Source organism: Crinia signifera, chromosome 4, assembly GCF_055691185.1.
Source record: "Crinia signifera chromosome 4, ASM5569118v1, whole genome shotgun sequence".
NCBI lineage: Eukaryota > Metazoa > Chordata > Amphibia > Anura > Myobatrachidae > Crinia > Crinia signifera.
Window position 1 is genome coordinate 302,107,443 of NC_139220.1, and position 27,974 is coordinate 302,135,416.

The following is a 27,974-nucleotide window of genomic DNA, read 5'->3' on the forward strand; positions in this document are numbered from 1 at the left end:
ACCCCGTTTAAATCAGTGCAAACAGCTGCGATGTTCTGCAGTAGAAATCTGAAATAGGTTTACCCCGTTTAAATCAGTGCAAACAGCTGCGATGTTCTGCAGTAGAAATCTGAAATAGGTTTACCCCGTTTAAATCAGTGCAAACAGCTGCGATGTTCTGCAGTAGAAATCTGAAATAGGTTTACCCCGTTTAAATCAGTGCAAACAGCTGCGATGTTCTGCAGTAGAAATCTGAAATAGGTTTACCCCGTTTAAATCAGTGCAAACAGCTGCAATGTTCTGCAGTAGAAATCTGAAATAGGTTTACCCCGTTTAAATCAGTGCAAACAGCTGCGATGTTCTGCAGTAGAAATCTGAAATAGGTTTACCCCGTTTAAATCAGTGCAAACAGCTGCGATGTTCTGCAGTAGAAATCTGAAATAGGTTTACCTGTTGATGGAATATAGAGAGGAGTCAATTCACAATCGATATCCAAGGAAGTTATAAATAACGCGGGTATAACGCTGCTATTAATTTAAAGATGACCCTTTATAACTAGACCCTTCAGATACTAGACCCCTAACGTCCTAAAGGCGTCATACAACCCCACTCACTCGTGCTGTGACATTGCGGTGAATTGTATGTATGTTGTACACTAATATATATGTTTGATGCCTCAGGCAGTGTTTCTCATTATCTTGTAGATAATTATATGTCGTGAATAGGAATCAGGTCATTGTAATTATCTGTGTATTTAATATTAGTGTTATATGATCCACCTGTATATTATTACGACACACTCACTTTCCCAGGGTCTCCCACCTGCCCTTTTCACAATTACCCCCAAATAATGTCCCAAGCTGAATCATGGCCAATGTCTATACCTGGGGTAGCCTACCCTAGTCCTCGAGCGCTACCAACAGTGCATGTTTTGCAGGTCTCCTCACAGAATCACAAGTGAGCTAATTAGCTCCATCTGTGGATCTTTTAAAATGTGTCAGTGATTAATGAGTGCAGCAGTGCAGCAGCTAGGTTGTCTGGAAAATGTGAACTGTTGGTAGCTCTCGAGGGCTAGGGTTGGCTACCACTGGTCTATACAGATGAGAATCGCCAGGAGCTCGCCAGTCTGTGGTGAACTGGAGGTCACAACGTAGGGTCGTCACCTGCTTTGGGGACAGGAATGCATATTCTAGGTGCAACCGCGTAAAACAAAAGCTTCTAATGTACAATAGTGTTACACACACACACACACACACACACACACACACACACACACACTGTGAGGCTGAGCAGTGTTTTGGCAGAATAATCAAATATGTAAGCTATATATGTGTAATATAAAATCACTTAAAGTGCCATCGGGTGTGTGAGCGTCTGGGTTCACAGAACAAGGTGGCGGGGTTTGCAGAGACTGTGCTGGTTGTGCTCAGGCCCAGGGGAGGATTTGCAGAGCTAAGAATAGGTTTTATTAACATTTGCTTATTTATTAACATTAATTTATATACCACCAGCATATCCCTTTGCGCTTTACAATTGAGTAGGGTTACAATGCAGTAGGCGCGCCTGAACTTTGTGGAGCAGTGCAACTACTATTGAAGTGAAAGGTGCTTTTCTATAGGCATGCCTCCTATAAGGGGGCACCTGGCCTTTGCACTATTGCTGGCTGGCTTTGGAGTCTCTCCCTATTGTTAAAAATGGACCTATGTCAACATAGACAACCTAGACCAGGGGTGGAGAACCTCAGGCCATTCTGAGTGGCCCGCCCACCTGCCCGATGGCTTTGCCGGGAGTTAAGTACAGGGGAATTCTCGCAAGAGGTCGGTAGTTCTCACGAGATTCCTCTTAATCAACAGCAGCCGGAGACTGTCAGCCCTATTCAGTGCGTGGGACGGCTGCAGCAGGACAATTTGTAAGAGAAATTTTTACATATGGCCCCCAAAGGATTTTTTCTCCATACAAACGCCCCTTTGCACAAAAAAGGTTCCCTACCCCTGCCCTAGACCCTAGACACATAGAACTTTTTCCATGCCAACTTTTTGCTTGTGTTGATCCTTTTATCTAATGCATGTTCACCTTTTTCATGGCCTCGTTGGTCAAACTTCTGCCTGTCGACCAATAATGGTCAACCAGTTGACTGTTGACCTTATGCTTGTTGACCTAATGAACCACGCCCTTTTGTGCAGGGTCACCTCTATGGTCAGATGAGCCGGGTAACCGTACAGCACGTCTGTGGCCAGTGTCTGCACAGCACTCCATGCGGTCTAGCTGTCCACATGGAATACTATTGAAAACGTCCCTCCTAAAATTTGTGTGCACACACGGGGCTATGTAGTGAAATATCTCACCATACTGGCCTACTTGATAATTCTCCCCAGGAGGAGCCCAGAGAAGAGATGCAGCTGACCATGTCAGGGGTGTGCCCAGGATAACACAGCCAGGTCTTCATGTCCCCGATGGGAAGCATGGGCAGATAGCACAGCCAGGTCTTCATGTCCCCTGATGGGAAGCACAGGCAGATAGCACAGCCAGGTCTCCATGTCCCCGATGGGAAGCACGGGCAGATAGCACAGCCAGGTCTCCATGTCCCCGATGGGAAGCACGGGCAGATAGCACAGCCAGGTCTCCATGTCCCTGATGGGAATCATGGACAGATAGCACAGCCAGGTCTCCATGTCTCTGATGGGAAGCACGGGCAGATAGCACAGCCAGGTCTCCATGTCTCTGATGGGAAGCACGGGCAGATAGCACAGCCAGGTCTCCATGTCTCTGATGGGAAGCACAGGGCAGATAGCACAGCCAGGTCTTCATGTCCCCGAAGGGAAGCACGGGCAGATAGCACAGCCAGGTCTCCATGTCTCTGATGGGAAGCACAGGGCAGATAGCACAGCCAGGTCTTCATGTCCATGGGAGGAAGCAGGGGCAGGTATCACAGCTGGGTCTCCATGTCCCTGATGGGAATCATGGACAGATAGCACAGCCAGGTCTCCATGTCCCCGATGGGAATCATGGACAGATAGCACAGCCAGGTCTCCATGTCTCTGATGGGAAGCACAGGGCAGATAGCACAGCCAGGTCTTTGTGTCCCTGATGGGAAGCACAGGGCAGATAGCACAGCCAGGTCTTCATGTCCATGGGAGGAAGCAGGGGCAGGTATCACAGCTGGGTCTCCATGTCCCTGATGGGAATCATGGACAGATAGCACAGCCAGGTCTCCATGTCCCCGAAGGGAAGCACGGGCAGATAGCACAGCCAGGTCTCCATGTCTCTGATGGGAAGCACAGGGCAGATAGCACAGCCAGGTCTTTGTGTCCCTGATGGGAAGCACAGGGCAGATAGCACAGCCAGGTCTTCATGTCCATGGGAGGAAGCAGGGGCAGGTATCACAGCTGGGTCTCCATGTCTCTGATGGGAAGCACAGGGCAGATAGCACAGCCAGGTCTCCATGTCTCTGATGGGAAGCACAGGGCAGATAGCACAGCCAGGTCTTCATGTCCATGGGAGGAAGCAGGGGCAGGTATCACAGCTGGGTCTCCATGTCCATGGTGGGAAGCACAGGGCAGATAGCACAGCCAGGTCTCCATGTGTGTGGTGGGAGGAAGTGGGACTGAAGACACTGTGCAATGTGAGGGGCTTTGGCACAGTGGGCAGTTGGTGTTCCTCGCTACCACTATGCTATGCAGGAATGATGGACCACATGGCTGTGGGGCAGCTGAGGCACATTGTCCCCATTTCTGTAGTTTGTGATACACATGACACATGAGCCTGCTGGGTCACCTCTCATGTAACAGCGACATGAAAGTCTGTTGCTCCCTCTGATCTGGATGATGTCTGGTATCTGGCAGGGACGACCGAAGGGAAAGTATGTAGGCAAGGTGGGAAATCATGGAAACATAGCGCTGCGCCATTGTGGCTCCATGCCACGTTGTTCAAACCTGTGATTCGCTGCATGGGGGGGGGGGACCATGAGGATGCTATTGAAAGTTAACCACTCCCCCCATACATACCCTCCAACAGTACCGATTTAGCCGGTACAGTACCGTTTTTTAACGGCCTGTACCAGCTAAAACCCTCTGTACCGATTGTACCGATTTTTAGCTGCACTCCAGTGCAGCGCTTGACAGTGACACAGAAACCTCCTCCCGCGGCCGCCTTCAACTCTCTCTCAGCCGAGGACTCTGGGAGGTGTAGTATACACACCACCATCTGTTCAGCTGAGAGCTTGAGTCCACCAAAAAGGACTGCAAATCCCGAGGTAACCCAGGGGGGAACGCGGTGGTCCCGCCTCCCCCTACTCAGGGTGCTGCAGCGGGATCAATGTCAGCCTGTGTGGAGTGTGCACAGGGACAATGAATCACTGGTGCAGCAGCAGAGGAACGGTGCCGGGTGGGGACGTGGGGCTACCCTGGTAAGGTGATTTGCACGAGCTGTGTGACACGTGCTGCTGCCACTTACATACAGTGTAAGGAGGGGGCACGCTGGGCATCAACGGGATGCTGTCTCCACAGGACGGTGCTGGGGGAAATGTGCAGGATCGCCCATTACATACCCTCCAACTGACCGTACCATTAAAAGTATAGGAGAGGGGGCTTGGCCAAGCCACTTTTACCAGCGGCCACGCCCCCTTTGTGATTGTGTACCGATTTCTCCCACTCAAATGTTGGAGGGTATGCCCATGCATACACTCACTATGGAACTGGCCCACTGTTGGAAGTCTGGGAAAACCCCATCAGAAATTCGGTGTTATCCCTTACAGAGTTGCAAAAGCATGAACAAAGACAGATCTGAATCCACTGAATCTCATGATTCAAGGGGACATGTCAAAATTGACTCAAGGGGACATGTCAAAATTGACTCAAGGGGACATGTCAAAATTGACTCAAGGGGACATGTCAAAATTGAGGAGCTAAAGTTGCCCATGTCATGGAGAGATATAGTGCCAGCCTATCAGCTCCTAACTGCATACCTCCCAACTTCTTGCCTCTGTTAAAAGGTGACACTTGTGTGGCGGAGGGGCGTGGCCTGTGGAAAGGGGCATGACCTATGTAAAAGGGTGTGTGGCCTTACGCGATGGTGTTTTCTAAGGACATGCCCCCATTTTCCATCCCTCAGCAGCGCCGAATAGAAGCACAGCGCCTATTCTCTTCAGGTTTGGGGTACCCGGGTGGGATGCGGGAACAGCCCCGAAAACAGGGACATTCCCGCGTAAAGAGGGACAGTTGGGAGGTATGTAACTGCCATGTTAAAGGCTGTGTTTGAAAAATGATTGGAGCTGATCTGTTGTTTATCTCTCTCCAACGTTTGATACAGCTAACCCACGATGACAGAAATAAGGCCTAACATTCCTCTCCGTCTTAGCTGCATAGTAATGGGGCATCAGAATTGTTTTGGGGACAGGTTTCCCTATATGCCCTGAGACACTGCAATGTGTGGCCAGCATGAGTCACTGGTACACTGGTAGAGTCACCTCAGTTTTGGTCACATCATTATAGGCTGTGTGGTTTCGGGATTATATCTAGTGTCAATGACTGACGGCATCTGGGCCGCGTGTGTGTGTGCCAGAGCCTGCGTTGTGTTATGTGTTGGTGGACGCGCAACAGCCCGTGACTCATCTTGAAAAACAAACGCTTAAAATATACACCAACAAAAAACACAAGAAGAAAGGACGTAGAGAAAGAGGAATAAAGAGCCTAGGACGGGACCGCACACAATACACACGGGCGGAGAGGGTGGGGCTGTCTGAGGAGATAAGATAAAATTAGTCATGTCAAATAAATACCTGATAACGAGGACAATATGCAGCCGAATATGCAGATACAATGCAAATATAACGATGCTATTACCTTACATCTGTTTTTACAGGCCAAGAAACAGCCAGCGACGAAAAGAAGGGGGGAAATTCAGATGGGATCATGTTGCTATAGGCAACCAATCAGGTACCATCTATTTTCTAATAGAAGATGCTAAATAAATAGGAAGTGGATTCTGATTGGTTGCCCATGGCAACATCCCATGTGAACTAGAATGCCCATCTTAGTACATTTTCCCCAAAGACTAATTCACATACCGTTGGCTGGGACCTGCGGTGTCTGGTTCCACTGCAATCATGCTTCAGCTATTGGGAGACTACAAGTCCCATAACTCCGTGGGAGTGTCACCGAAGCATATGCATACATAGGTGCTAAATCGCTGACATTGGCACCCATTTAATGAGGCACAAATCGGTAGTGCTCATAGTGGGTGTCTCTGTCCTTGCACATGTTGACGCACGGATGGGATACCAAGGGGTGTTCAACTATCAGCCATTGCCAGTGCATGCTGGGATTTGTAGTTGTAGCTGAGAAAACCGATCGCAAAGTGAACAATGATCTATAATGGATTTCGAGCCAAGTCTATAGGTTCCACAGTTGCATCGACTGTTATGGCCACATATATAAGATACAAGCTGGAGTGTAGTTTCCAGTGTTTGAAAGTCAGTTTGCAGAACGCTGTTACAGGGCAGGAGTATCAGGTACCGCCACACGTGGACTTCTGCTGCGTTTTCCTATCGGGTGCATGGCATGCGATGCAATGCGATAAAAACATTGGGCAACCAACATCGGGGGCACCGTTATAATACACAAGTACCTCCATGTTTACTACAGTTATAATGTAGGTTTAGCTGTTGTGAAACTACAAGTCCCAGCATGCCTTGCCACAGTTTTGCTATTAGGGAATGCTAAAACTATGGCAAGGCATGCTGGGATGTGTAGTTTCCCAACAGCTGGAGGGCCACAGGTTAGACATGCCTGTGTGTTTGCTGTGCTATATAAATAACATGCATTCTCCGTGATGTATTTATCATCTTCTACGCCCTAGACTTGAAACCTGAATGTTAGGGACCTACCTGAGGATGAGGTTAGTTACCTGGATGTGGTGGGTTAGCCCTTAACTTGAAAAAATAAAATAAAAAAAACAGTTGCTTTTATTTTATGTTTAAGTGCAACCTTTATAATAATTCTGTTTAGTAATGTTTGGAAAGTGCACATGTATTCCTTTTTCTGTATGTGTGGCACTAATAGTCTCAGCATGGTCCTTTCATTATGTGTGGTTATGGGGTACAATCTAGCCCCCCACCCTATATAATCTTACAAATCTCTCCCAGAAGCAGGGGCGTGAGTTCATCCCAGTAGTCCGGAGGCAAGTAGGAGTGAGGTGCCCATTTTGTCAAAATTCACCTCTGCGTATCATCTCAGAGTCCAGCAGCATTGCTGCAGCGCAGGCTCAGTGGTACAAGGCAGGAGCCATCCTGCGCCCTATTGCCGATGTTAGCAGGGCTCCTGGTATAGAGCTATAGAACTACAGGTGCGCCGCAGCGCTCCATTGCAAGTGCAGCACTTGGATCCCGCTTCAGGGCAACCCAACCGCTGGGATTCCGGAATGTGTGTCCACATAACAGACCCTCTGAGTATCTAACAGCATACTGTATAAAGCCCATTGTGGTAAGAGGCCTGTGGCCTGCCTCTGGTGCTACCAGCCTGGCTGCTCCCTTATCTGTGCTCCATAGAAGAGGTCAGTGTGACTCCTCGCACGGGAGCAGAGATGTCAGAAACAACAGGGAGTATCTCGTACACAAAGGGCTGGGAAAGGAGGGGATTTGTTTTATTCTTTGCTTTGCCAACCAATATCAGCTCCTGTCAGACAGGGCGGAGGCTGCTGTGTAAGTGAGTAATGAGTATATGCAACACCTGCTCTATATATAACTGCACGTTGGTATTTACGCCCCACTGCCGATCACTGTGTCCTCTGCAAACACAGGACTGCTTCCTCTGCAGCCTCACCCACTCAATTCTTATTCCCTTTGCCCTAAAACCAGACGGACAGACCTCTTCCCCTGTTCACATATCTGTGCCCGAGACATGCTGCTCTCTGGGTGGAGAGTTGAGTATTTGACATGAGATTAGGCAATGATTGCTGAGCACTTATAACTAGCTAAGAGCTAGTAACCTGTGAGAGACAGAAACCGGCTCAGAGGATGACATCACCAGCGGTGACCACAGGCGGCCAACCCTGCTGCTGCTTACACACCTGGGAGAGCTAGGCATGTGGGAGGCAGATGCTGGAAGGTGACCATACACACACACACACAGGAGCTTTTAAATTCATCTTACGTACCAGATTCCACTGACTCCTAAAGCACAAAAAAAAATAACAATAAAAAATGGGGAAAGAAATTGTGAAAAACTGATGTATACTTTTTTTTTTCATGCGTTGGTTTCTTGCAACAATCTTTTGACCGTGTCAAAATATTGACTCTTGACTTAGACATTGTGGACCGGATGTAATGCATGGTGGTCACCCATGTTTATTTTAAAGGGGCAATGGCTTACAAGGCAAAACCACATCCAGTAAATGACTTCCCCTTTACAAAAACGTCCAGGTTCAGCGGGCTCGCGCGGCCATCGGACTCGCGCTGCATTACATCCGCCCTGGTCTGTGAGCCATCCGGATACCATTAGTAATCTATTATACAACACTCACCCTATAAGAGCTCTCTATCTACAGGGCCGAAACTAGGATTTCTGGGGCCCGGGCCAAGGCAGGTATTTGGTAGCCCCCACCCCCAATGAAATCTTTAAATCTAATGATTCCATTAAACACCTGCCAAGCAGTGACATTGCTGTAATGGATTAATGCAGCTTCCAGTCTACGGATTTGGCACATTCATAGACTGGAACCTGCATTAAAGTATAATTGCTTGGCAGGCATTTACTGAGTTGTGTTTGTTGTCACTAATGCAGCCTGGAGCCTGCGTTCATTTTATGTTTTCATAGCAGCAGATAGTAAATCCTGTGCCGGGCTGGCTCGCCCCTTGTAGACGCCGCGGGGCGCACCGGCAGCCAGTGTGTGGCGTCTCTGTGCATTCGGTCCTGGTGCGGAACAGTCACACTGCTCCCGTCTCTGCCTGTCCCACGCCACCTCGAGCTCTGCCTGCCAGCTCTTCCCCCCATGTCAGACGCATGGGCGGGCAGTGACAGGGTCATGACGTCACCCACAGGGCGTCACTGACACTGGGAGGAAGTACACCTGGCTGGCAGCAGCATATTGGTTTTTGGAAGCCGCGATCCGCAGCAACCCGGCTTGCAGTGACCCTCTAGTTACGGTCCTGGTATTAATAATCTGTAATCTTTTATCCTATAATCGTCTCCTAATCCTGGGTATCCGGATAAAAGGCAATCAATAGGTCCACACCAGATGGTCGACATGGACTCTAGTTGCTATGGGCAACATCTCTCACTTCTAAAAACTCACACTTTAGTAAATGTACCCCCGAGTTTGCAGATTGAGCAATTACCGATTGACTGCAAGCCCAAACTGCGACCGGAGTAATGTATGGATCGTCACTGTCAGTGTGACTGACTGGACACCAGCATTTGGGGGGTGGAAACCAGATGTTTTCAGGGAGGGCCTCTGATGTCAGTGCCGGCCTTGATCAGCTTGTCTCTTGCAGATTTACACGGGGTGGTTTTCTTTCTGTCTGGGTGGCGGCTATCTCCTCACCACATTGCAGATCAGCAATCAGGCCTGAATCGGGCCCAAGGTGTGTACACACTATGCCCTATTTTAAAATTATCTTGCTCATTTTGGCCCGTTGTCTGGGCTGCCTCTTAGAATTTTAGTGCCCGGGACTGATTTCTAGTCCGGGCCGCCCCTCACTTCACTTATCCCCCTTTCGCAGTGCTGCTTGCGCCTGGACGAGTACAGGCTTCCTCTCCTCCGGACACCGGCTGGTGAGCCAATCAGAGCTCGCGTACCGTTAGCCAATCAGATTGGTTGCCGATATGCAAGCTCTGTTTTGTTCACTCACTGCATTTTAATTGCCCGCCGGCGTCTGGAGGTGAAGAAGCCTGTACTGAGTGCCGGCAGCACAATGGAGGCAGTCGAGTGGGTTGGGCCCTTTCCTCTCTGAGACGCCGGGCCTGGGACAGCTTTACCCAGCAACATGTCTTTTACTCTGTCTTATCCGCGATGCATCCCCTTTAATTGCGCCGCTGGAGGGGGGGGGGGGGGGGGGGAGAGAGGGCAGCACGGTCAACGGCGCAGCCATAGTGTTTAAAAAAAAAAGTCAAAAGAGTGCATGGGATTGCCTTGGGGCCCCCCACCCTGCCGAGCCCCATAGCAGCTGCACCCCCTATAGTTACACCACTGTGCGCCAGTGGTGCCTCCAGCGGGGAACCATCCTCCCCGTCGCCTCTCGTAGGTAGGTTTGTCCTGCCCCAGGAAAACCCACCACTCAATGGGTTAAGGGTCCACTGTCTGTTTTTTGTGTTGTATTCAGTGCCGTTGAGAGGAGGGGGGGAGCTGGTACTTTTTACCTGTCCTGGGTCTTTTGGAGGGGCCCAGGTCCTGTGACCCCTCTCCCTCTGCAGAGACCGGGCACTGGGAGTAAAGGGCAGAGGCTCACACCCCCTGCTAATTATTATTATTTTTTTACAGGGACGTGGCCACATCCCTTTTTACCGGGGCCCAGCATCGCTTTCATTCACTGGGCCCTGGTAAAAAAAAAGGGGCGTGATCAATGGGAGGGCGTGGACACATGATTCTATTCAGAAAGTCATACGCATTCCATATCACAATGCATGAAAACAACAGAAATAGCACGGACCCTTATCATTACTCTGGAATTGAGAAAGCCGCCCTGTGAGCGGAGAAACACGTTTTCCCAGGAAGAGTCTGACTGGAGCTTGGTCGCCCGGTTCACCGATACCATCCAACAGGTCCCGTGTGTGGTAACATCTCAGCACAGGTGGAGCAGTGGCAGGGCTCCCCGAAGTGCTGTCACACCACGAGAGTCCGGTGCACGAAACGGCAAGGAGCCGCCGGGATACAGTAAGGCTACGTCTTCCACACGCTGACAGACGCGCCAGAGAGACACCCACAGCAGCGGCGCTACTCACACTGTAGCCGCATCAGTCACATTGGGTCTCCGAGCCTCAGGTCTAACCGAGGACGTCTCACCGAACCAGCGCTGCTCAGCCACCACAAAGGACCGGTAATATAAAAACACACTGCTGCTATACTGTGTCATACAAGTTACCGGGTGCCTGGCCCTGATCATACAAAATCGGATATGCTCAATATTCTAGTAACACTTGAATTCTTTTAACTTATGGATATCCTTAATTAAGCCCCACGAGCTTAAGGATCTATTCTTATACCCGGACGCGGGTTATTTTACCACATTCATGGACAAGATATTGTGCCTAATATAGGCTGCTAAATCAGTGCTGCATATTTGTCCATCCATTGTTTCCCTTCCCTTTCCCATTTTATTCTTTTTCATTTATTATTTTTCATTTATTATTTTTCATTTTTTCATGTTTATTTTTATTTTTTTGATTCCTTTTTTTTCTTTATTTTATATTATTTTTCATTAGTTAGTAAATGTATATGTGTAGGTCGTGTTAATAGATTTAAACTATTTACACTAGTGTGCAATTGCACAGAATCAACTGTATTTGTGTACCAATAAATTTTATTTAAATATTACTGAAATATATTGAGTTTCTATTCACTTCAGCGCCCCTTGCTAGTTGTTTTTTTTTTTTTTTACCCTTAAGCATACTTGCCTACTTTTGAAAACTAGTTTCAGGGAGATTATAGTTGGCAGTGGAATTGTGCACAGTGCCCCATTAAGAGGGCGTGTCACGCTCCACCCAAAGGGCGTGTCTAGTTCCATATATGGGCTTAAATGCTTGTTGTGAGATATTTCTAGATAACATTAGTAACTATATACTTTGGGTAATGTAGGAAGTATTGATAATAACAGCGCTGCCTGCAATATTGGATTGTTTGCTATTTGCTGCGATATTTAGTTTCTTCTCTCTCAGCACAACATACAAGATAATAAATGTGATGTCTATGTAATAAATTCCAAATGCAAATCTGATTGTATATATCTCACATTTCTTTGTTCCCTAAAAAAGGTAACAGCTGCATAAAGTGGGTTAGGAGATATCAGGGAGATTCCCAGACTCTTCAGGGAGAGAGGGAGATTGCTCCTATTTCAGGGAGTCTCCAGCAAAATGCAGGCGGGTAGGCAATTATGCCCTTAAGGGGTCGTCCGATTAATCCCATCTTCGAATTTAGATCTTCCCTTAAAATGATATGGTAGTGTGCAAAGTTTGAAGACTATTAGTTAAAGCGTTCAAGAGTTATCGTGGAACATCCATACACACATACACACACACACACACATCAATCAGTAAATGACAATGGTTGACATTAATTTTCCATGTTTTCCAAACAATCGCTTGATTTTCTATCTGTGTGGACTGCGTTTCTCAATAGCAACCTGTGGCGATTGCAGCGGTAGTGTAGCAAACCACCTAGGCCAAAGCATGGCAAACAAAGCCAGCCCCTGAGGTATGCTAAGCCAGCCCCTGAGGTACGAATTTCTACTATCTGGATACCTATACAATGAGGAACTATGTATGGATTACTGAGAAACGGAGGGTAATGGGTCTCCTCACACAGGTTAGAGGGCCGCCAAGTGCAGCTCATTAGGTGTAACCGATTGCCCACCGCTGCATTATGGGTAAGTCAGGAATAGCTGTGCCCAGAAACCGACACCCGCCAGTGTATAATTAGCCATTACTCAACATTTCACGCATTTTCTATAATTTATTACAAATAATTTATATAGGTTACAAAAGCTTGATTGGCAGATTAGATACTGATCATGTGATGCAGGAGGCTGGGCCGGTCTTCTGGTGATGTCATGTGAAACGCTGTGAGGTGAGGAAGAGGAAGATGGCAGTCCAATATTCAGTGAGAAGAGAGGTAGAGAAAGCTCATCCAAATGTCACAAGTTCTGTCCTGACAGTCCTCATCTCTGCCTCTCCCTACTCATCGCCCAGAGGATTTGGGTTGCCGGACTCCCAGCTCTGGATCAGAGCACTGCGCTGTCGCCGAGCGTAAGGACTCTCCGAAACCTAATGGGGAACACACAGTAGAGGTGTATTTGAGTTAAGAGCTGCTTATAATCAGTACAAACAGTGTATCTTTGGTGCCAAGTGACGTCAGAAAGGGCTAAAGGCCACGAGGTCTCCCGTAACAGTGCCCGTTTTATGCCAAACATAGTCTGAGCAAGAGTGCAAAAACATCACAACGTTTCGCTCAGGTCTATACAGTAAACAATTCATGATTAATTCCCCCGCTCCTCCTCCCTCCTCATGGGATCAAGCGGTTACATAACCCAGTTATAACAACCACCCTTCACCCAAACATGCCCCATCTCCGTCGCTGAGCGCAAGCAGCCTGACACCAACGGAACCCTCGCACAAACACAAGGGTGATAAAGGGTGGTAAAAGTCCAGCCAATCAGCTCCTAATGGCCCCCATACCCTGCAGCAACCTCTCCCCTCGGACGGACGCAGTGCTCCCTTGAGCCGCCCAGGACCTTCCCGGGCGGCAGGATCACATGTGGTCCTTTTGCACACGATATATCGCATGCAATCCCAGCCAAGCCGGCCTGGCTCAGAGGCAAAGACTGGGAGGCAGTGGCGTGCGGTGGGGTGAGGCAGGTGAGGCACAGCCTTTCCTGTCATACTCACATATATGCCGGAGTTTTGAACTTATCAAGTATGTCAAAAATACAAATAATATATTAAACATTTTTTAATTATTTTAATAATTTTTATAGTCAAAACTCTGGAGTAAAAACTCTATGGCAGGTGAGGCAGTGCCTCACCTGGCTGCCTCTTCTGTGCATCTCTTATCCAAAAACTCAGCAAATCTCCAGCAGTGTACACTGCTGCACATGTGTATAATGGCGGCATGTACCCCTGGGCTCATATATTGTGTGCAAATCTGGCTCTGGTACTTGCCAGGGACACCTCAGCAATTTACCTCACCGCACGTCCCTGCTGGGAGGGGTATGGTGCAGGGGTCCGACAGTCGGGATCCCGACAGTCATTAGCCCGATGTCGGGATCCCGACTGCCCGGACTCAGATAGCATGGTGAGCGCAACTGAGCCCCCCTTGCGGGCTCGCCACCTATTCTATTCTCCCTCTATGGGGGTCGTGGACCCCCACGAGGGAAAATAGCGCGTGGCCGTAGGGAACCCGGCTGTCGGTGTTTTGACAGTCGGGATCCCGACGTCTGATAAATGCCTGTCGGGACCCCGTCCGGCACCCGACTGGGAGGGTCTGGCGCAATGTAGTAATTGATTGGTGCAATCACAGGAAAATAACCCAAATTGCAGGTAAATAGTTCAGTGTATGGGGTCATTAACTGTCTTGGATATTTGCCTACTTTCAATTTCACCTCCCCGGGAGAAGCCCGGAGAGGCAACTCGTCAGGGGGGCGGGAGCAAGGCTGACAACACTTGGCACCGCTCCCCCATGCCAGAAAACTCAGTGATTTGTGGGCCGCGGAGAGGGGGTGGAGCTTAAATGTGGCAATCTCATCATTTTAGCCCCGCCCCCTCTCCGCGGACCCCGCAATTTCAGGTAATTAAACCAGCGGGCAAGTTAAGAGCTGATTGGCTGGTGTTTATCACTCTTTATAACTGAGTTATATTGTTTGATCTTATCTTATCATGTGTGTTCTTATTATTATGCTATTACTCTTATCTGTACTTGAACCTTGCTGTAACAATTGCAAATTTCTCCATTGTGAGACGAATAAAGGAATTCTATCTATCTATCTATCTATCTATCTATCTATCTATCTATCTATCTAACTATCTATCTAATCACCCTTGTGTTTATCTCTGCTTAATACATCTGCCCCACAGTATCCCAACAGTATCTTATTTTGCCTTACTAAATCATCCATCTTTATTAATCCCTTAGGTCAGGGGTTCCCAATCTTTTTTGAATCACGGCACCCTAGAGCATACCTCCCAACTTTGCACGTTCAGCAGTCGGGACGTTGCTGCTGCGCGCCGTAGGCGCGTTGAAATTTTCGGGACGTGGCCTAATTCAGGGGCGTGGCCTATACTCACGGCTCCCCCGCGAGGCCACGCCCCCATTTTGCCGCTATGGGGGCATGACCCAGAGGCTCTGTGAGCCTCTAGCCATGCCCCCAGCCCCCTGGCTGCGCACAGCGTTTATTCCCCGCTGCTTAGCAGCTGACAGGGGGGACTCCCAACAGCCCCCCCACACCGCGGGACACTGCCGCCCGCGGGTGGGACAGCGGGACAGGCCCTGATAAAATCGGGACTGTTGGGAGGTATGCTAGAGTATCAGAATTTTTCCACGGCACCCCTAGGTGTAGAAAAATAAATATACAATGAAGTAGATTGTGTTTGTATGTGATACTTCAGTTCAGTTATGTGGTAAAGGGCAGGATTTGGTTCGGATTGTATACATATTTATGATTGGCAGCCACCAGCACTGGTTTTGGACATAAATAATTGATCATAAATAATTGGAATTGGTCTTGGACCACCAACCCGGGGCACCCCTGCAAGTGTCCCGAGGCACACCAGGGAGCCACGGCACACAGTTTGGGAACCACTGCCTTAGGTGAATCCAGATTTAATCTCAATCACACTGAAGAATACTGTTCATATATACCCAATACAATAGTATCTATATTAATATACACACACATCTTATAACCAATCAGGGCCGCCGATAGGGGGGTGTTGTGGGTACAGCTGTCCCGGGCCCCGGCCTCTGGAAGGGCCCGGCTCGCTCATTTTGCCCACCGCAACCCCCCGACTGCCTCTGCTGTGATGCCTGCTTCTTCAATGCAGGACACCGGCGGTCAATTAAAATGCTGCACCGGCTTTTGAGCCAATCATAGCTTGTGTACCATTAGCCAATCAGAGCGGCTGCCGGTACATGAGCTCTGATTGGCTCACCAGCCGGTGCTGCATTTTAATTGGCCGCCGGCGTCCTGCATTGAAGAAGCCTGTTCGGGACCTGCGGCAGGAGATGGGCGGTAAGTGAAGGGGGGCAAAACCATATGCACTGCAGGTGGGGCAGAGATAACATGTGCAGAGAGAGTTAGAGTTGGGTGAGTTATTTCGTTTCTGTGCAGGGTAAATACTGGCTGCTTAATTTTTACACTGCAATGTAGATATCAGTTTGAAGTACACCCCCCACCCAAATCTAACTCTCTCTACGCATGTTACATCAGCCCCACCTGCAGTGCACATGGTTTTGTCCATTACAGAGTGATTGTGCCTTTCCAGGTGAATCAAAATAAACCCCATAGTGCCAACAGGTCATGGGCAGTGGTGTAGCTAGATGCCACGGCGCCCGGAGCAAGGGCATGTTTCGCACAGTGAAAAGTGGGCACTGCCCAACATTATACCACACACCGTAATGCCCATTGCACATTTTAGCAAACTTTGTAATACCAATTACACATAAAGCCACACGCCATAATGCCAATTACACATAAGGCCACACATGATGTCCATTGCATACTATAAAACACACCCTAACACACGTAATGCCCATCACATACTATTTAACAAACCGTAATGCCCATTACACATTTAACACATAAGTGCCCATTACCTACATGAGCAGGGAGGGAGGGTGGGAGTATACACTACTAAAATGTGTGTTACCTGCTCTTGTTGTTCTCCGTTGGTAATGGTACCGTTGTTCGGGGGCCAGTTAACATCTAATCTCCTCCAACTTGGGCGCTCTGAAACACATAGGAGGAGTAACAAGTTTTAGGTAACTACAATAAAACTATAATTATAGTATAAATAGGAAAACATTTAGCTGCACCATACAGTACATTCCCAGAAAATGATTAATCACTGTTTACGCTATGTTAGAATAACATTCAATATTTACATTACTTAGTGCCCCATATATAGCTAGAACACTGGTAACACATGGGGAATGCATGGTAATAGTATACTTAATCAAAGTCATTTGGTGCCTCTACTTCTAATTTACCCAACCCTGCATCAGAACTGCCCCACTGTTTCCTCATTACATTTTATGTGCAGCGCTCCTCAAAGTGCAGCTTCTGACAATATCAGAGCAGGGGACAGCTAGTGATGATTATGTAGAACTACAATCTTAATATTTATCTGTATACTTAACACTACTGCAGGGTTGCCGACTCTCCCAGAATGGCCGGGAGTCTCCCGAAAATCGGGACCCCCTCCCGCCCCCCCGGAAGGGTGGGCAACCCTCCCAGATTCAGGGGGGACCCCCCCTGCGACCCGGATCGCGAGGAATGCCGCAATCCTCAGGTCTGAGGAGGGGGCGGTGCTAAAATGACACAATCGCATCATTTTAGCCCTGCCCCCTCCACGGAGATCCGTGAATTCGGCAGTTTGTCATCATGGGGGCGGGGATTAGTGACGTCACACTTAAGCCCCGCCCCCTGAGCGGCTGCTGGAACTCTCCTCTCCGGGCTTCTCCCGGAGAGGAGAATTATAAAGTCGGCAACCCTGCACTACTGAATAAGGGATGAATTGCATTATTATTCTAAAGTTTGAAACGACTACCATTAAAATAGGCTAAACAGCTGTGTAAAAAAAACAGTCAGCCATTTTGTTCACTTAACTATCCAATATTCATGCAAATGAGGTATGAGTCCCAAGTTCTTAGTAACTAGGCCAAATATGGGCTTAGCAAACAGATCGCATACCTCTACCTTGTGTAAGTGTTGGATGCACTTTCAATTACACAGCACAACTTCGGTTCATACACTCACCTGGTGTGTAGATTCCGCTTTGAATGTCCCTTCTGTTCTCAGGTTCCTTCTCTGTAGTCTCCACGGCGCTGTCATCTCTCCCATACACACTATTCCTCTGTCTTTTAAGTTCTCGCTCTCTCTCTTGTACTTCCTCTATCTCTCTCTCCAGCAAAGAGCGTGGGCTGGGTGAACGTAGCAGCTGAAATGGACTCCCGGGAGCAGCAAGAGGGGAATCGGCAGAGTTGGGGGAAGCGGAACCTCCAGAGTTTGCACGTGAGGCCTCTGCTGAGGGAAAACGGCGAAAATCTGCTGGTGTGGAGCGCCGAGAATCCGCTGGGGCAGAGCGATATGAATCCGCAGGGGCGGAGCGATATGAATCCGCAGGGGCGGAGCGATATGAATCTGCAGGGGCGGAGTTGAAGACATTTCCTGGGGTGGATCTACGGAGTAAAGAGCTGTGTTCTATGATGATAACATTGCTTCCATTAGCTTCAGCATATGAGGGCCCTTTCTTGCTTTCTACAGCCGGGGCCACGTAGTCGAAAGCTACAGGGACCTCTGTTGCCGTAGCTACCAAGAACGTAGACTGTTGGGATTCACTTTGACTCTTCTTGATTGGAGGATCAGATAAATCTATTCAGGGCAAAAAAATATATATATTTAACTGGTTAAAAGGGACAGTAAGCATTTTCACCATAAAAAACTATGTGCAGTGCTTGCCTTTGTACTTGCTAAGCAAACCCCTCCCCACTTTTATCATAAGACTCCCCTGTGAAATCAGCTCTTGAAAGCTGAGCCGGTGGAACACCACTAAATATGAGGATCGCCATAGTAACGCTTTACAGAGTAATTAGTAGTAAATTTACTTTTATGTTTTATGGGAAATACAAAGGATAGGCCGGCGTTCAGAAAACATGGGTTGGCATCTGGGTCACTCCCATAAGGACTGGTTTCACTGCGTCGTGTAATTACTGTGACATGCAGCACAGGTAGTGACAGACTAATACAATGTAAAACGATGGATGGGCCGGGACTTATAATTGTGATCCTTCCAAGCGGTCTGCCACAATAATAAAACTGTACAAATATGTAATGATTTCATCTCGACATTTTTGTTGCGGTAAATAAAATCTGCCAATGGTTCCTGCTGGATCATTCATCTTTGAACTGTTTAATTTGGACATCCACATGCAGCAAGAACTTTGGTTTTCTGGGCATGTCCCTGTTCAGGTGTCAACAGACAGAGGGCCAAATGCACTAAGCTTCAAAAGTGATCAAGTGGAGAGTGATAAACAACCAACCAATCAGCTTCTGTCTGACATTTTTCAAACACATACCTCCCAACTGTCACGATTACAGCGGGACAGTCCCGATTTTTCGGCATGCGCACAGCGTCTATTCTTGTATGAAAATGAGGGCGTGGCTGATTAGCATAAGCCACACCCTCATTTGCATACGCCCCGCCCCATGCACGAGTGTCCCTATTTCATCAGCACATAAGTTGGGAGGTATGCAAACACAGTCTGTAACAAGGCAGGTAGGAGCTGATTGGCTGGTTGTTTATCACTCTCCATTGTATCACTTTTGATGCTTAGTGCATCTGGCCCAGAATATTTAACCCTGCGCTTTTCTAAATTGGCAGCTGGTGGTATACTTCTTTATACCACTGTTAAGTTAGTGACTAGTGCTGTACAGAGAATGTATCCACAATGCAAATATTGATATAAATATAAACGGTTGATATGAACATTGTCGACGCCTGAAAAGGTCGGCGTATGTTTTTTTTTCACTGACTTGTTCGTATTTTACTTGCCCAGTGGGCATGGGGGGGGGGGGGGGGGGGGTAACTATCCCCTGATGCGTGTCGATCGCAGTGAGCCATCCGAGGGGATGGGGTACACTTTTAAGGTGTCCATGTTGACATAGACGAAAAAAAAAAACATGAAAATCTTGTGTCAACCTTCAGTCTCTGTGGACCTAGAGTATGTCGACCATTTTTAGGTGTCAACCTACTCTGTGTCATCCATTAGTGGTTGACCTTGTTATTGTCAAGCTATGGTCTACCATTTATATAGAACCATCACAATAAGGCAGTAACTGATGCTGTACACAGACTATATCCTCAATGGGAGTATTTAGAATGTAAGTTCAGGAGAATTCTTTGCTGCAGTGCAGGTTTTCTGGTTATCCCATAGGCAGCTTCAATATATCACAATTGAGAATGTTTCTGCAGCAAAGGATTTTCCTGAAGTAACATTATAAATATTCACACCATGGATCTATTCTCTCTGTACAGCGCCAGTTACTGACTACTTGTGGTATATAGAAGTGGTCTATGGGATAACCTGAAAACCTGCACTGCAGCTCAGAATTGCCTTGAGGTAACATTTTAAGTATTCGCATTGCAGATATATTCCATGTACAGCTGGTTACGGCAATCGTCTGCCCCATCAGCGGTACAGACCTTACCCCAGTTTGCACATATATATTACACATGGGGTGGTTCTGTACCATCGATGGCAGGAAACCATCTGGTTATCACACATCGATGGTAAAAGTATTTGACATCGGGCATAGACCATTGATAAGTTTATATCAACAATTGTCGATGGCCATCTCTATAGAGAAGTAATATTCTTATTGTAATAGTCTTATTGCAAAAGTAGTCCCTATCATAAAAGCAGGATCATTTCCAGACTAAGCTGAAAAAGTTGGGACTGTCCATGAAGATCAGGAACAACTGACAGCTACCCTGTTATATCTTTGCCTCACAAGGGCCACGTCTGTAATACGTGACTCTTTCTGCAGCAATTTGTGAAGTCCACCTTCAGACGACATTACAAGTGACTACGCCTTTAGCTATTTCACCTTCGCATCTGATTTGTTTATTTTCTCTGCCAATGGAAACACCTAATAATTGTAACACACGGAATGCGATTAGCGAGGCAGAGTCACTGTGAACGTGTGCAAGGGCAAAAAAAATCACAGTGGAAGACAAAGATAACTGAGGGTGGAGGTTCCCCTTTAATTTGTTGGAGAGTACAGAATGGTCTCCTTTAACCGTTACTAGAGATGTGGGACCAGTTGATCTAATATCAAATTGCAGAACTAGGGACAGATTTACTAAAACATTAGTGTCATTGCTCACAGTAGACAATTAGAATTTAGCTATCACACTTCTAGGTTGTAAGAGATAATTTTTTTAGGGCCAGATGTGTCACGCTTTAAAAAGTGATAAAGTGGACAGTGATAAACAACCAGCACCTACCTGTCATCTTTCAAACCCAGCCTATCACATGGGAGTTCAGACTGGAGCTGATTGGCTGGCTGTTTATCACTTTTTGAAGCTTGATACATCTGGGCCTGAGAGTTTTTTAGTAAATCTATCACTTGATCATTAGCAGAAAATGGTCATTTTGTTATATAGCAGCAATAAGGAATTAATATCCAGAGGTATTTATTAATGTGAGCCACAGCCACCAAACTCAGAAGGATCTCCCTGCTCCTGTGCATCCTTATGCAGGGGTGCCGAGAGAGGGGGGGAGCAGGTACAATTTACCCGGGCCCGGGCCTGTCAGGGGGGCCCTGGTCTGGACACACAGGTTTTTTTTATTTGGTGGCAAGAACCCCCAACATGACCCATTCCATTAGGTACAAAATGCTCTGTTCCTGGACTTCCCTGCCAGTGGCAGTTACAGAGGTTGGACTCCAGCACAGTCCAAAATTCAAAGAGGGGCAGTCACATCAACTGCCAGTGAGTCCAGGACAGTGATGCTTGTGGTGGCAGTATATATGACCCCCCCTTTTTGAATATTGGACTGTGCTGCAGGCTCACTTATGTAACTGCCACTGGCAGGGAAGTCCAGGAACAGAGCATTTTGTAATTAATGGAATGGGCCATGTTGGAGGGTATGTGTAAATCCTTTGCAAAGAGCATGTAACCCCTGGCAGAGCATGGTAACCCCTGGCAAAGCATGTAAATCAGGGCAGACAGGTTAATCCCTGGCAGAGAATGTTAACCCCTGGCAGAGCATGTTAACCCCTTAATATGCAATGAGCATTACGGTGTGTGGCATAACGTGTAATGAGCATTATGGCATGTGGTATAATATGTAATGGGTGTTTGACATGTGTAATAGGCATTACAGTGTAAATTGTTGTACGTGTATCCACCTTGGAAGCAGTGGCGTAACAACGGGTCCATAGAGTGTGCGGGAGCTCCGTCCGTGAGGGCCCCAGGAAGTTATTGTACCGGGGCCCAGGATTTCTCTTGGCGGCCCTGCTTATACCCACCCACCAGTGCCAGCCCTGGATTAGAACACTGAAGGGTTAAGTCAATTGCAGAGATAATCATGGAGAAATTGCACAATTCTGTCAGCTGTTAAGCTGGACTTGTATAAAGAAACAAAAGTCTGTGATGAGATTCTAGTGGGGTCTCTCTAATATGGTAGGGAATTTTATTTCTTATTTATGTAGAGTAAAATAATGACAGCAGCGGGGGAAGTGCCAGTAAACCCTCCATATACTGCCCTTTATAACTTGACGTTTTAAGCGCTGATTATTCAAAGGTTAAAAGTGAAAAGAAAAAAAAATACCAGAAGTTTTATCAGTGTTTACAATATGAGCACTAGCTTCACTTTTCTGAACAGGCACCATCTTGGGGGTGATTATAGCAGACACAGCAGGTGACAGGAAAGCACAGTTGAGGTTGTATTGGAGCTACAGGTGGGGAAGCTGATGTAGGAGACAGGACAGCACAGGTGAGTGTGTACTGCAGTCACAGGTTGGGAAGCTGAGGTAGGAGACAGGAAAGCACAGGTGATGGTGTGCTGCAGTCACAGGTGGGGAAGCTGAGGTAGGAGACAGGAAAACACAGGTGAGTGTGTACTGCAGTCAGAGGTGGGGAAGCTGATGTAGGAGACAGGAAAGCATAGGTGAGTATTTACTGCAGTCACAGGTGGGGAAGCTGAGGTAGGAGACAGGAAAGCACAGGTGAGTGTGTACTGCAGTCACAGGTGGGAAACTGAGGTAGGTGACAGGAAAGCATAGGTGAGTATGTACTGCAGTCACAGGTGGGAAACTAAGGTAGGAGACAGGAAAGCACAGGTGAGTATATACTGCAGTCACAGGTGGGGAAGCTGATGTAGGAGACAGGAAAGCACAGGTGAGTGTGTACTGCAGTCACAGGTGGGAAACTGAGGTAGGAGACAGGAAAGCACAGGTGAGTATATACTGCAGTCACAGGTTGGGAAGCTGATGTAGGAGACAGGAAAGCACAGGTGAGTATATACTGCAGTCACAGGTGGGAAACTGAGGTAGGAGACAGGAAAGCACAGGTGATGGTGTGCTGCAGTCACAGGTGGGGAAGCTGAGGTAGGAAAACACAGGTGAGTGTGTACTGCAGTCACAGGTTGGGAAGCTGAGGTAGGAGACAGGAAAGCACAGGTGAGTGTGTACCGCAGTCACAGGTTGGGAAGCTGAGGTAGGAGACAGGAAAGCACAGGTGAGTGTGTACTGCAGTCACAGGTGGGAAACTGAGGTAGGAGACAGGAAAGCACAGGTGATGGTGTGCTGCAGTCACAGGGGGGGAAGCTGAGGTAGGTGACAGGAAAGCATAGGGGAGTATGTACTGCAGTCACAGGTGGGGAAGCTGAGGTAGGAGACAGGAAAACACAGGTGAGTGTGTACTGCAGTCAGAGGTGGGGAAGCTGATGTAGGAGACAGGAAAGCACAGGTGAGTATGTACTGCAGTCACAGGTGGGGAAGCTGAGGTAGGAGACAGGAAAGCACAGGTGAGTGTGTACTGCAGTCACAGGTGGGAAACTGAGGTAGGTGACAGGAAAGCACAGGTGAGTATGTACTGCAGTCACAGGTTGGGAAGCTGAGGTGACACTTTTGATGGGTCAGACGAGATAAGCGTTATCACAATACAAACAGAAAAACCAGGTCTATGGGAATTTCTTATTGCATGCAGGAACAGGTTAGAACAGAAAGTCAGGTTCAGAATTGAAGAAGTCATTGTAGTCGGCTGGAACAAAGGAACAGTTTCCGGAGAGAATAATGAGTACACAACGTATACAGAGACAGGTAGAGATCGCAGGTAGGAACAGGTTCTGGAGACAGGTAGGGAGCACAGGTAGGTACAGGTGTGGGAGAGGATAAGGAGTAAGCATGGACAGGTAGGGAGCACAGGTGGGTACAGGCATGGGAGAGAATAATGAGTACACAGGGAAAGGTAGGGAGCACAGGTAGGTACAGGTGTGGGAGAGGATAAGGAGTAAGCATGGACAGGTAGGGAGCACAGGTGGGTGCAGTTGTGGGAGAGAATAATGAGCATGCAGGGACAGGTAGGGAGCACAGGTAGGTACAGGAGAGAAGACTGAGTACAAGGCGTATGCAGGGACAGGATGGTAGCGCAGGTAGATACAGGTGTGGGAGAGAATAAGGAGTATGCAGGGACAGGTAGGGAGCACAGGTAGGTACAGGTGTGGGAGAGAATAAGGAGTATGCAGGGACAGGTAGGGAGCACAGGTAGGTACAGGTGTGGGAGAGAATAAGGACTATGCAGGGACAGGTAGGGAGCGCAGGTAAGTACAGTTGTGGGAGAGAATACGCAGTATGCAGGGACAGGTAGGGAGCACAGGTAGGTACAGGTGTGGAAGAGAATAATGAGTACACAGGGACAGGTAGGGAGCACAGGTAGGTACAGGTGTGGGAGAGAATACAGAGTATGCAGGGACAGGTATGGAACACAGGTAGGTACAGGTGTGGGAGAGAATAATGAGTACACAGGGACAGGTAGGGAGCGCAGGTAAGCACAGGTGTGGGAGAGAATAATGAGTATGTAGGGACAGGTAGGGAGCACAGGTAGGTACAGGTGTGGGAGAGAATAAGGAGTATGTAGGGACAGGTAGGGTGCACAGGTAGGTACAGGTGTGGGAGAGAATAAGGAGTATGCAGGGACAGGTAGGGAGCACAGGTAGGTACAGGTGTGGGAGAGAATAATGAGTACACAGGGACAGGTAGGGAGCACAGGTAGGTACAGGTGTGGGAGAGAATAATGAGTACACAGGGACAGGTAGGGAGCACAGGTAGTTACAGGTGTGGAAGAGAATAATGAGTACACAGGGACAGGTAGGGAGCACAGGTAGGTACAGGTGTGGGAGAGGTTAAAGAGTATGTAGGGACAGGTAGGGAGCACAGGTAGGTAAAGGTGTGGGAGAGGATAATGAGTATGTAGGGACAGGTAGGGAGCACAGGTAGGTACAGGTGTGGGAGAGAATAAGGAGTACAAATGGACAGGTAAGGAGCACAGGTAGGTACAGGTGTGGGAGAGAATAAGGAGTACGCAGGGACAGGTAGGGAGCACAGGTAGGTACATGTGTGGGAGAGAATAATGAGTACACGGCATATGTAGGGACAGGTAGGGAGCACAGGTAGGTACAGAATAAGGAGTACGCAGGGACAGGTAGGGAGCACAGGTAGGTACATGTGTGGGAGAGAATAATGAGTACACGGCATATGTAGGGACAGGTAGGGAGCACAGGTAGGTACAGGTGTGGGAGAGAATAAGGAGTACGCAGGGACAGGTAGGGAGCACAGGTAGGTACATGTGTGGGAGAGAATAATGAGTACACGGCATATGTAGGGACAGGTAGGGAGCACAGGTAGGTACAGGTATGGGAGAGGACACAGGTATTGAGTGGAGAGAACTTCAGCAGCAAGTTTCTGTGTGGCAGAGGGTAATGCGTTGCTGGTCTATTACTGTATATGTTGGCATAATACGGGTGACAGGTGTGGGCAGAGACATACAGACCGTGTCACATAGGAACTCACCTGTGTTTAGACTCTCAAAGATCAGTTTCTTCTCCTGTATTTCCTGCTGTTGCCCACGGTCATAGGTGCCCATCACTTGGCCCAGGTCCACCAGGTCCTGTTCCCTCCGCGTTTCCAGCTCAATATCCCTTTGCATCTGTGCCCCTGCCAGCTGCCGCTCTTTGCCAGTCTGTGCCATGGGCTCCACGGTTATGGTCTTTCTGCGCACCTCCACGTACTCGGGCTGCCCAACTGGGATGCTGATCCCCCTCTCCTGGCGCAGGACCAGCTCCCTTTCCATTCCCTGGCGGATCTCTCGCTCTATAGGGGTTTCGGGGGACAGGGTCTCCCCTTCCTGCATGATCTCCCTGTCCTTCATCTCAGGTGTCCTGTGACACAGTTTCTCCTCAGTGACCGTCCCTTGCTCGGTCTCTCCTTGCTCAGCAGTGTCTGCCCAAACCTCCCTGCCAGTACAAATAAGAGGCGGCCACTCCTTCTCCCGGCATGCTGCTGGGCTTTGTGGGTCTGGTGTCCCCTCCCTGCCAGGGTCAGAGACTGTATCAGGTGTCACTTTCCTCTCTGCTTCCGTGCCTAAGGCTGTTACCGGGCTACCTGTTTCCACCTCACCTGCCGTACCTGTATTCCCTTCCTCACCTGAGATGCATACCTGTGCACCTGCTGCCTGTGTCAGGTCTAGGTCTGCTTCCTCACAGGAGAGATCCACCAGAATATCCTCACCTGCTTCCTCTCTGTGTAACACTGCAGGTGTAGCCGTCACTTCTGCTAGCCCCTCTGTACCCTGCAGCTCTGCCGGCACAGGTACAGTTATGTTTGTGCTTCCATTACACACCTGTACAGGTGTGTTTGTCTCCTTTGCATTCCCCTGTGCAGCTGCACCTGCTCCCTCGGTCACCTGCTCACCTGTCGTTCTATTTGCTTCTGTCACCTGCACAATGGATTGTGTTCTGTCCTCTGTCAGCGGAACACCGGCATCTGCTGCCTCTCCAGGTATTTCTACCTGCTCACCTGTTCCCTCGGCTGCATAAGCCTCATTATTCGTCACCTCCGTCACTATGTTTCTTACCAGCGTTTCTATCCACTTTTCACTTGCATCTGTTACCTGTGCAGGTATATATGTGTCTGTCTCCTCAAGAGGACTTGTCTCGTTCACTGATATCTGGGGATCTGTCAACTCACCTGTCACTTGCTCACCTGTCAATTCACCCGTCACTTGCTCACCTGTCAATTCACCTGTCACTTTCTCACCTATCACTTGCTCACCTGTCAATTCACCTGTTGCTTGTGGACCCGTCACTTGAGGATCGGATTCACCTGTCGCTAGTAGACAGGTCTCTTTTGTAACTGTATCCGTATCGGTCACTTGTGGACCAGTCTCCTTATTGGCCCCCTGCTGACCTGTCTCTCCTAATGACAAGACCTCTATATTTGCCTCCTGGCCCGGCCTGGCTTCCCACAGTACCTCCTTTCCTTGCTCTGTAGCGGTCCCCTCTCCCTCTTGCTCCTCTTTATTCGTCACCAATACATTCTGCCTCTGGCTGCCTGCCGCTTCCCCCTGCACCTCCTTACTGATCTCCAGATCCCCAGTACCTGACCCCTGCCCCTCATCACCTGGTCTCTGCCCCTCTGCACAAACTCCATTCTCTAGAGTAGCTGTGACTGGATGGGTCACTGGCTCCCCCTTGTGGTCAGTGTCAGATGGACAGCAGTTGAGTAATTCGCTGCCACTCTGAGTATCCACTGTTGGTGGAGAGGCAACAGTGGGGTAACTGGGGTAAATTGGGTGGTTATCAGTGACCACTAATGTCTGCTCTGATGCCATTGGATGTTGCAGCTAATATCTGTGAGGAAACAAAGATAAAGGAAATATTAATGTTTGTGAACAATATTTTTATAATAAAATGTTTTATTTGTCCTTCAGTGTTCCGTGTGGTGGTGCACCTCTGTTGCCCTGTTAGCTCTCCGTGGTATGGGGCCCTGCTGGCTGTGTAACAGTTACATATATAGACACAGATATAGGCAGATGCTTAAACCATTGTTGTTGTAAATTATTCTGGGTGCCAGACCTACTATTGTAAAATGGTCTCCTGCACATGACTTTCAGAGGAGCAAGAAGACTATGGTTACAGAACTCCTCTCCTCCAGCACAACACTTGGCACACAGTATGTCAATCAATTATTTTGGATATGGGTGCGTTACATAGTTCCCCTCTCCTCCAACACAGTCTTAAAGCAGTTACAGTAGAGCAGCGGTGGCCAAACCGGTCCTAGAGATCTACCAACAGTCCATGTTTTCCAGGTTACCTAGCTGGTGCACAGCTGTAGTCATTACTAACTGTCACATTTCCCAGTCACCTAGCTGGTGCACAGCTGTAGTCATTCCTACTATAGATCGACAGGTTGCCTGGAAAACATGCACCGTTGGTAGATCTTGAGGACAGGTTTGGCCACCCCTGCAGTAGATGCTTTGCACTATGCCTACCACAGACATTGGTTTCGCACT

The 27,974-nt window shown here is 48.3% G+C and overlaps 2 protein-coding genes across 3 annotated transcripts in view; one reads left to right on the forward strand and one right to left on the reverse strand.

Moving 5' to 3' along the window:
• Positions 1–5,846: 5,846 nt before the first annotated feature.
• The window catches only part of PALM3 (paralemmin 3), a 77,070-nt gene continuing 54,942 nt past the window's right edge, over positions 5,847–27,974 (forward strand). Inside the window, exon 1 of the mRNA XM_083185321.1 lies at positions 5,847–5,912. Within this exon, the coding sequence (XP_083041447.1) occupies positions 5,881–5,912 (32 nt within the window). The 5' untranslated portion in view covers positions 5,847–5,880. The remainder of the gene's footprint in view (positions 5,913–27,974) is intronic.
• Positions 12,627–27,974, reverse strand: part of MISP3 (MISP family member 3) — a 29,626-nt gene continuing 14,278 nt past the window's right edge. For both annotated transcript variants that reach the window (XM_083185318.1, XM_083185319.1), the window contains exons 3-6: positions 25,475–27,312; positions 17,657–18,271; positions 16,548–16,627; positions 12,627–12,950 (exon numbers count right to left, since the gene is read on the reverse strand). In XM_083185318.1, coding sequence (XP_083041444.1) covers positions 12,861–12,950; positions 16,548–16,627; positions 17,657–18,271; positions 25,475–27,293 — 2,604 coding nt within the window. In that variant the 5' untranslated portion in view covers positions 27,294–27,312 and the 3' untranslated portion in view covers positions 12,627–12,860. The remainder of the gene's footprint in view (positions 12,951–16,547; positions 16,628–17,656; positions 18,272–25,474; positions 27,313–27,974) is intronic.